General features: G+C 47.4%; 1 protein-coding gene across 1 annotated transcript; it reads left to right on the forward strand.

Annotated features, from left to right (window-relative positions):
* Positions 1-7,268: 7,268 nt before the first annotated feature.
* LOC103015589 (ubiquitin carboxyl-terminal hydrolase 1-like) lies at positions 7,269-9,678 on the forward strand. The gene is given in 4 exon segments (XM_057545699.1): positions 7,269-7,322; positions 7,325-7,479; positions 7,481-9,245; positions 9,247-9,678. Coding segments are annotated over 4 exon segments (2,355 nt in total). The 3' UTR covers positions 9,628-9,678.
* The last annotated feature ends 479 nt before the right edge of the window (positions 9,679-10,157 follow it).

Consider the following 10,157-nt stretch of genomic DNA (forward strand, 5'->3'; position numbering starts at 1 on the left):
GTGGTTAGAGCTGGGCGAACAGGCCAGCAGCAGGGAGGGGACGGGGGTCCACGGAGGGCCCGGTGGCCTCCACGAGTGACGTGGCAGCCGCTGCTTTGTGCAAAGAAGGCATGGGCTTTCTTTCTAGCAGGCTCACTCTGGCTGCTGGGTGGAGCTGGCTGAGGAGGTGGCCAGCTGGGAGGAGGAGAGAGAGGAAAACGTCACAAAGATGGGGTACAGGGGCATGGAGAGGAGAGCAGGGTCTCGCTGGGTGTGGACGGGATGTGATGGATAGAGAGACTGTAGCGACCCCTCCAGACTGTGCATTCCTCTCCGCACCCCCGGACGGTATCCCGACCTGGGAGTCTCAGCAGGAAGTCTTTCCGGGGTGGCCCGGGGGTGGCAGAGTCCCCATCTGTGTCTGTGGCCTGTGGTGACTGGCGCCCAGAGCTGTGGCAATGTGCTTCCCGGCAGCCCCAGGATTAGGTCATGATCTCTGTTTACTAACAGGAAAGAACACTTGGATGGAGGATTCAGCTAGCTGGAAATGGGAGCCATGGTCGCACTTTTGCCTCTCCCCGTGAGGCCACCCTGAGCCCCGGGGAGAAGAGCCAGGTACAGACCACAGCTCGTAACCCGATTCTCGTTTGCACTAAAGACGGGCTGTTTTTTAAGATCATGATTAGAAATGAGTAAACGGTAAGTTCCAAGGCCTTCGGGGGTTTATCGTGCAGGGCTTATCAAAATAAAATAGAAACCGTTCACGTGGAGAAAATGTTTCCCTCCTCATCCTCAGACTTCCAGGCTTGCAAGCATTTCTTTTAAACAAGCAATGTGTTGATCGCCTGAGATGAAGAAGCAATTGAGCTCAAACCCCAAATGCAAACCAGTTCAAAGCACACATCTTGGCAGGTGCTACGTGAGTTAACCTGGTGGGTTTTGCATCTAGTCCTTGAACTGTTTTCCAATTAACAGAACACAATTCCGTGTCATGTTTCGGAAGACGCTGCTCTTCTTCACTGGAGGTCTTTCAGGCATGACTCATATTAAAATGAGGTTGAGAAGTTTGCTTAGTAAAACCTAGTAAAATGCCTGGGATGCCCTGAGCTGTCGTGTGAAGGGGGGTGGAGATGTTAACCACAGCTGCCACTAGCCAGGCAGTCGGAGTGGCTGGAGCAAACGGTGGACCCCAAAGCTGTCTCTACATCTTAACCCTCAGACTTTGTAAATGTGACCTTATTTGGAAAAGGGAGCTTTGCAGATGTGATTAAGTTCAGGATATCAAAATGAGATCAGCCTAGATTGAGGGTGGGTCCTAAATCCAGCACCAAGTATCCTTATAAGAGACGGAAGACACAGGTGGAGGCAGAGACGGGAGTGATGCAGCCGCAGGCCAAGGGATGCCTGGAGCCACTAGTAGCCAAAGGAGTCAAGGAAGGATTCTCCCCGAGAGGGGGCATCACCCTGCTGACACTTTGATCTCGGACTCTGGCCTCTGAAACTGTGAGAGCATAAATTTCTGTTGTTTTAAGCCACCTAGTTTGTGGTGCTTTGTCACAGCATCACTGGGAAATGGATACAGTTTCCAAAAGGGAACACAGCCCTTCCAGTACCTTGATTTTGGACTTGTGCGGCCCCAGGCAGAGGACCAGCTTAGTCATGGTGAGCCTCAACTTCTACCTGCAGAACTGGGAGGTAATAAGTGGGTGTTATTTTAAGCCACTAAATTTGCAGTCATTTGTTACAGCAGCAACAAGACCCTCACATGGTAGGATGTCGTGTGAGTGACCAGAGGGGCACTGGCCTCACTGGAGGGTCAGGGAGGCCTCCTTGAATGGGTGGCTTCAGGCTGAAAATGAAGCAGTGGGTCTTGGAGAAAGTCATGCATGGGGGTCTCAGGGACCCGCGGGCATTGAGCACAGAACTGACAGCCTCCGTTTCCATTTATAAGCACAATCCCAGGGCAGGAGAAGCTGCCTAGGGTCCCGAAAAGCAGAGAATAGAGAACTCAAAGGTCCGGGGTGAGATGGCAGCCTCGACGGATACTGAAGGCAGCCGTGACCTGAGAGGCTCTGCAAACTGTCTCGCCAGCCCAGAGGTCGAAGGCGTTTGGGCCACGGCGTTTTACGTGGTACTTATGGTGACAGCCCAGGAAGCCCAGTGACTGACAGCTCCTGATGTAACCCCAACATTTCTTGGGTGAAGTCAACCGTGGCCAATGGCACTTTCCTGCGGGATCCCGCCTCCCTGGAGACTTTCTGGGTGAGTACAAGGCAGGATGCTGGCTTTGAAATTTCTCAGCAGCAACTAATTCCCCAAGAAAACCATATTGCCCCAGATTCTTTCCAAATGAAATTCAAGTCTGCCTGAACGCCTGTTCCAAAGCATGTTATTTAGACGCCGGTGGCATTAAGCGAACTGGCAGCTCTCGAAATACTTTGGTAGCTGGCTGGAGCTGCGTGTTTTATGGCCACCATCACACTAATCCACAGCATTTGCATAGGGCCTAAACCAGTTCCTAGAGGCTTCCCCCGGAGCCAGGTCCGTGGACCACCAAGGGGACCCCACCTCCCACAGTCAGTGAGGTCTTGTCAATATTCTGAATAAGTTGGGGGGTTTTAAAAATTTATTTTTATTGAAGTATAGTTGATTTACAATGCTGTGTTAATTTTTGCTGTACAGCAAAGTGATTCACCTATGCATATACATATACTCTTTTTCATATTCTTTTCCATTATGGTTTATCGCAAGATATTGAATACTGTTCCCTGTGCTCTACGGTAGGACCTTGTTGTTCATCCATAAAATATATAATAGTTTGCATCTGCAAATCCCAAACTCCATGTTGGGTTTTTTTTAATATGTTTGAGTAACATCTTTTTCTAAAACCAAACAGATCACTACGTAAACTGCAAAATCTTCATTACATCGTTCCAGCCACAACGAGGCGTTCTTGGTGACGGTTAAACTCAAATATTAGCAGTGTTATTCTGTCCTGAAGAATGGGTCCAAGAGAGGGGTCAGGTCCAAGCTGAGGTTTGCTCCTGCTGTGATGTGAGAACTTTTTCCATCATCTTTGACCTTCCCCCGCTCACCCTCCTTTCCTAGGTCTCCATCAACATGCACGCGGAGAATGCGGGTTGGAGTTTGGCTGAAATCACAGCCCCTGAGACCTGAGGGCCTGGTGGGTATTTGTCTGCTGAGTACAGCTGGAGTGAGCTTTTTCAGGAGGAGCAGGAAGAGAGTTTGCAAGCCAAAGAAAATTTAACTTGGGTGTGTGATTGACAGTGGCTAGTCTAACACCTGCTACTGCTTCCAAGGTTATATTCTGTTCGTCCAGAGAAAAAGTCACAACAAATCAAGCAGCCGCGTCACTGGTGCTTCTCTGACTCTGTCTCTGGTTGGGGAGCTGGCAGTGGACTTCAGTGCCCCCGACCCCCTACCGCACCCTCACCCCCGACCCCCTTGCCGAATTCTTCTCATCGGCCAACGTAACTCGTGCTTGTAAGAGACATGTGGGCCCCTGAAATATCCCTTAGATTCATTTTGGTATTTCTTGGTGGGATTTAGTTATATGATCTTTCTTCTCTCCACCTTGATTAGTTTCCTAATGCGGCTGTAACGAACGACTACAAATGTAGTGGCTTAAAACAAGCCAAATTTATTAACTTATAGTTATGGAGGTCAGAAGCTCAAAAATTCACTTCACTGGGCTAAAACCGAGGTGCTGGCGAGAGCTGGTTTCTTCTTGAGGCTTTAGGGGTGACTCGTCTTTGCCTTCTTCAGCTTCTAAAGGCCGCTGCACTTCTAGCCCCTTCCTCCAACTTCAAAGTCAGCAGCAAGACCAGAGGTTCCTCCAAGCTCTGTCTCTTTGCTTCCATGGCCCCATCACCTTTTGCTAATTCTTACCTGGCTGCCTCACTGTTATAAGGACCCTTGTGATCACATCAAGCCCAGACAAATAATCCAGAATCGTCTCCCCATCTCAACATCTTTAACTTATTCACGTCTGTAAAGTCTCTTTTGCCATGAAAGGTGACACATTCACAGTCCTTAGGGATTGGGAATCCACGTCCCCCAAACAACCCAGGGTCCCAGCCACAGCACACGGGGCCTCGCATGTCAGGGGGCACTAGGAGGGAGGGAGCAGCTGTGGGCTCCTGGTCTGGCATCCCGGCATGACAGCACTTACGGTCCAGCTCTCCAGAAAATCCACACACCGCCACCACCCTATAAGTGTCCTTTCTCCTGCCCAGCTCAGTGTACTGATCTGGTGTTAAGAAAATGTGGTCACTAGAAACCCTGTGCTGTGGATGTCATCCCAGGAAACAAACACCCACTAGAAAGCTCTATGACACCTGCAGATGCCACCTGCCACATCCGCATTCTCTAACCCACATCCTTGTGGGCTGTAAGCTAATGCTCTGCATATCTGGGCAGCTGTCAACAAAACTTATTCTAAATCCATCCCCTCTCTCTGGCCACCGCTCCCCCTGGTCCAAGCTGCCATAGTCTCTCGCCAGGACAATGGCAGCAGCCCCTCAAACCATCCTTCCACTCCCCCACATGGCCCTGTATGCCACTGCCCCACGCAGCAGCCAGAGTGTGTCCCCAAAATGCACATCCGTCGTGTCATTTGTTGCTTAGAAACTCCCAGTAGCTTCTCACCACACATAGCGTGAAAGTCAGCAGCTTCAAGCGGCCTCAAAGCCCCATGACCCGGCCAACCCTATCCCACGCCGCCCCCTAACTCAACCCCTGCAGCCCCAAGGTTTCCTTTCTGTTCCTCAAATAACACTCACTCCTGCATTAGATCTTTGGCCCCAGTGGTTCCCTCTGAGCTGAATCTGCCCCCCAACAGCTGCCCCTTGGCCTGTGGTAGAGTGTAGACCTTCCCCATCTCCAGTCCGTTCGACTTTGAGGTCTTCTTCCTACAGAAGCTGAGTGCTGTGGACACAACCGTGTCCCCCAAAGTCATATGCGGAAGTCCTGACCCCGAGAACCTCAGAATGTGACTTTGTTGGGGAATAATATCCTTACAGATGTAGTCAGTTAAGATGAAGTCATTAAGGTGGGTCTTAATCCAATATGACAAACGTCCTTATAAAGAGGGAAATTTGGACACAGAGACAGGAACACAAGGGACAACATGATGTGACGATGAAGGCAGAGAAGGTGTGATGCCAGCAAACCCCTGGAAGCTGGGGTGGGGGGGCGGGGGGCGGTGAGCCAGGAACACGTCCTCCCTCACAGCCCTCAGGAGGACCCAACTCCGCTGACACCTCGGTCTCAGACGTCCAGCCCCTGGTGTTGTGAGACAACACCTATCTATTGTTCAAGCCACCCAGTGTGTGGTGCTTCCTCACAACAGCCCTAGGAGCGCTGCAGTGGGAAGCCAACCACCACCTTTCCCAACCCCCAGGGCTGGGATTCCATGCACTTGCAGGAGAAGGGGAGGGGGAAGGGGGGAGGGGAGGGGAGGGGGAGGGGAGGGGGAGGGGAGGGGGAGGGGAGGGGGAGGGGGGACTGGAGCTGTCCTGCAGCACAGTGATGGCAGCACGGGGACCGGAGTGGGAGTCCTGCCCAGCCTCCAAGGCTTCTCTCTGGGAGCAGTGGCCAGACCCAGCTTTGGGGGCCTCCAGGGGCATTTCCAGGAGCTTCCAGATCCCTGGATGCAGCCTCCGACGACTTCCTGAGCCAGGCTCCCCTCACCGGCTGCTGGGTCCCCACCTTCCTGGTAGCGGCAGTATGTACAGCTCCTGGTAGGCCATCTGGGTGGCCCAGGGCCTTCAAAGGGTTCTGAAAGCACCTAATTCCCCGCATGAAATCCCGTTCTGCTTAACATGACCAGAATGGCCGCCTTTCTGAAACTGAACCAACCCGTAGCCTCCACTTAGACTCAAATGCCACTCTCCTTAAAGACTCAACTCCACTCTCGCTTAGTCTGCTTTTTGGTTGCCCTCAGTGACGTCTAACAGGTCGTGCTTCCGTGTCTCTTGCCTGAATGGTGCAAACACGGACCTTGCCTGTCTCACTGTGCCATGTCCCCTCGTCTAGCACAGGGCTCGGCTCACTGGGGCGCTCCCTGGGTATTTAGGGAAGCAGCGGGTGAGGGTAGCAGAAGATGCCACCCCTGAAGGCAATCTCTTTGGCGGAGGATTATTTTGAGCTGGTTATTTTTGAGAAACTACAGACAGAGGAAAAGCTCTGAAAACAGAGTAGAGGTTATCCTTGTGCAAGGAAAATTTACATGTATAAAGGAAATCTCCATTTACAAGGGTGCCTCTCTCTTTACCTGGAAGAGAAGGCTGATTCACTTTGCTGTGCGCCTGAAACTAACACAATATTGTAAATCAACTATACCGCAATAGACATTTAAGTAAATAAATGAAGAAATCCATTCATGAAATATTGGGAGAAGCTATGTATAGTATTGATAATAATAAAAGTTATCAACTTAAATAAATACTAAATAAATTACAAGAAGCTCTTGTAAATGGAGAAAGCCCGACTTAAACCTGCAGAACAATCTGCCCTTGTAGGACACTTTTCCCATCACCTCCTGTAACCGGCCTCCCCTCTCCCCAACCGCATCTTTCTTTGTCTGTAGCTGAAGATGGTTTAGAAGGTGGTGGCTTGGGCCATCCCGGGGGGGTTTACTCATTTTCCTTGGTATCTCCCGTGTATACAGGCGGTATACATCTTAATACACTTCTCTTCCTTTTCCTCTTGTAAATCTCTTCTATTACTCTGGTTTCAGCCAGAACTCAGAAGGGCAGAGGGAACATTACAGGAGGGGAAGAAGCAATTTCTAAGTTCAGCTTCTCCTTTAAGAAACTTCCAAAGGCATTTTTAGAACACTTGAAATATTTGAAAATACATAGGTCATAGGTGAAATAAATTATGCTTGAGAAGGCACTGCAGAAACGCGCCAAGTGTCCGTGGGCGGTGGAGTGAAGAAGGGCCCCGCGGTCCGGGCGCCGGCGGCGAGCGGGGCTCCTTGGCGTCCCGGGCGGCGCCGCTTCGGGGAGGTAGTCGGGGCGGCGCCAGGCAGGACCCAGCGGCGGCCGGGTTCCCGCTCCTGAGAGCGGACGGTCACTGCCCGGCGGGGAGGGCGATGGGCCCGCTCTTCCGTGGGTCGCGGGCGCCCGCGGGCTCGGGGCAGGGGCTCCGCTGTCGCCCCCGCTCTCGCCGCGGACCTCGCTCTGGGCCATGGCCAGATATGACGGGTGATTACCAGGTCCCTGTATAAATTAATTCTTGTCAACTCCATGCGATTTGAAGAGAAAATGCCTGCTGTCATACCTAGTGAAAGTAACGGGCTTTCAAGAGGTAGTCCATCAAAAACAAAAAACAAACAAAAAAAAACCCCAGACTTTCCTTGAAGCTTTTTCAGAAAAAGGAAACCAAGAGAGCCTTGGATTTCACAGATTCTCGAGAAGAGGAAGAAAAACCTTCTGAACGTACAGGATCTGAAATCAATCGAGTTGTTCCTGCAGCACTCCTCACCTATCAACTGTGAGAAGAGAGAAAACTTGTTACCCTTTGTGGGACTGAATAACCTCGGCAATACTTGCTATCTTAATAGTACACTTCAGGTATTATATTTTTGTCCTGGTTTTAAATCTGGAGTGAAGCACGTATTTAGTATTATTTCAAGGAAGAAGGAAGCCCTAAAAGATGAAGCCAGTCCAAAAGATAAGGGAAATTGCAAAGAAGATTCTCCGGCAAGTTATGAACTAATATGTAGCTTACAGTCCTTGATCATTTCAGTTGAACAGCTTCAGGCTAGTTTTCTCTTAAATCCAGAGAAATATACTGATGAACTTGCTTCTCAGCCAAGGTCACTACTTAACACACTCAGGGAACTCAGCCCTATGTGTGAAGGATATCTACAGCATGATGCACAGGGAGTATTACAGCGCATGTTGGGAAACATTCAAGAAACATGCCAACCCCTAAAAAAAGAAGTAAAAAATGTGGAAGAGTTACCTACTAAGGTAGAAGAAAAACATCAGAAAGAGGAAATGAGTGGTAATAACAACATGGAGATGGACAGTATGAGGCATTCTGAAGACTATAAAGAAAAATTGCCAAAAGTAAATGGGAAAAGGAAAAGTGACACTGAATTTGGTAACATGAAGAAAAAAGTTAAAGTCTTTAAAGAACGCCAATCTTTGGAAGAAAACCAGAGACAAGCCAGATCAAAAAGAAAAGCTACAGTTGATTCATTAGATGTTCCTCCTAAAATAATCCCCAAGTACATTTCTGAAAATGAGAGTGCGAGACCCTCACAAAAGAAATCAAGAGTTATAAAGTGGTTAAAGTCTGCAGCTAAGTAACCCAGCGTTATTTCTAAATTCTGTAGTTTGGGTAAAATAACAACAAACCAAGAATCCAAAGGACAATCTAAAGAAAATGAATATGATCTTGAAGAGGACTTGGGGACGTGTGAAAATGATAATACAACTAATGGTTGTAGACTTGAATCTCCAGGGAATAATGTTATGCCTGTAAATGAAGTTAAGCCCATAAACAAAGGTGCAGAGCAAATTGGTTTTGAGCTAGTGGAGAAATTATTTCAAGGTCAGCTGGTATTAAGGACTCATTGCTTAGAATGTGAAAGTTTAACAGAAAGAGAAGATTTTCAAGACATCAGTGTACCAGTGCAAGAAGATGAACTTTCCAAAGTAGAGGAGAGTTCTGAAATTTCTCCAGAGCCAAAAACAGAAATGAAGACCCTGAGATGGGCAATTTCACAGTTTGCTTCAGTGGAGAGGATTGTTGGAGAAGATAAATATTTCTGTGAAAATTGCCATCATTATACTGAAGCTGAACGAAGTCTTTTGTTTGACAAAATGCCTGAAGTTATAACTATTCATTTGAAGTGCTTTGCTGCTAGTGGCTTGGAGTTTGATTGTTATGGTGGTGGACTTTCCAAGATCAACACTCCTTTACTGGCACCTCTTAAACTGTCACTAGAAGAATGGAGTACAGAGCCAACCGATGACAGCTATGGATTATTTGTAGTTGTGATGCACAGTGGCATTACAGTTAGTAGTGGGCATTATACTGCTTCTGTTAAAGTCACTGACCTTAACAGTTTAGAACTAGATAAGGAAAATTTTGTGTTCGACCAAACGTGTGAAATAGGTGAGCCAGAACCATTGAATGAGGAGGAAGCAAGGGGTGTGGTCGAAAATTATGACGATGAAGAAGTGTCGATTAGAGTCAGTGGAAATACCCAACCAAGTAAAGTTTTGAACAAAAAAAAATGTAGACGCTGTTGGACTTCTTGGAGGACAAAAGAGCAAAGCAGATTATGAGTCATACAACAAAGCATCTAATCCTGATAAAATTGCCAGTACAGCATTTGCTGAAAATAGAAACTCTGAGACTAACAATACTAATGGGACCCATGAATCTGATAGAAACAAGGAATCCAGTGACCAAACAGGCATTAACATGAGTGGCACTGAAAACAAAATTTCATATGTAGTGCAAAGCTTAAACGAGTATGAGGGGAACTGGTTGCTTTTTGATGATTCTGAAGTGAAAGTTACTGAAGAGAAGGACTTTCTGAATTCTCTTTCCCCTTCTACATCGCCTACATCTACTCCTTACTTGCTGTTTTATAAGAAATTATAGAGTGAGTGTATTTTCCTTGTGTATATATTAAACAGACCTGGACAAACATCGGTAAATTGATTACATCAAAGAAGTCTTTAGCTTATCTTTTGAAGCTTTTGGATATTATTGGTCTCTCTACGTTTTTATATAAATAGTGAAATTTGAATTATTGAAAACCATGTTAATTTTTAGAATTCATTTTCCTTAGTGGAGACTAGTGATTGATGCATTAGCTTCTGGGAACAAACTTGTATAGGTTCTTAATTGAATTATTCAAAATGGAAGCATTTAAACACTTTGAATTTACACCTACCTTTCGTGTTTGCTTTTTCAAATAAAGTGCTTGTATTTGTATCTCCATATTTTGGAATAATTATCTACATGATGTTTATAGGTCCTGTGGTTTTTCAGCTAAGAAGCAGAATCTCATTTCAGTACATTTAGTTTTGTAAGTCATGAAGCCAAATCTTTGATGGGCTGTATTAGAGGCACATGATGGGCTGTATTAGAGGCACTTGTATGTATTCACAATAGTGCACATTTTGTGC

Source organism: Balaenoptera acutorostrata, chromosome 4 (genome assembly GCF_949987535.1).
Source record: "Balaenoptera acutorostrata chromosome 4, mBalAcu1.1, whole genome shotgun sequence".
NCBI lineage: Eukaryota > Metazoa > Chordata > Mammalia > Artiodactyla > Balaenopteridae > Balaenoptera > Balaenoptera acutorostrata.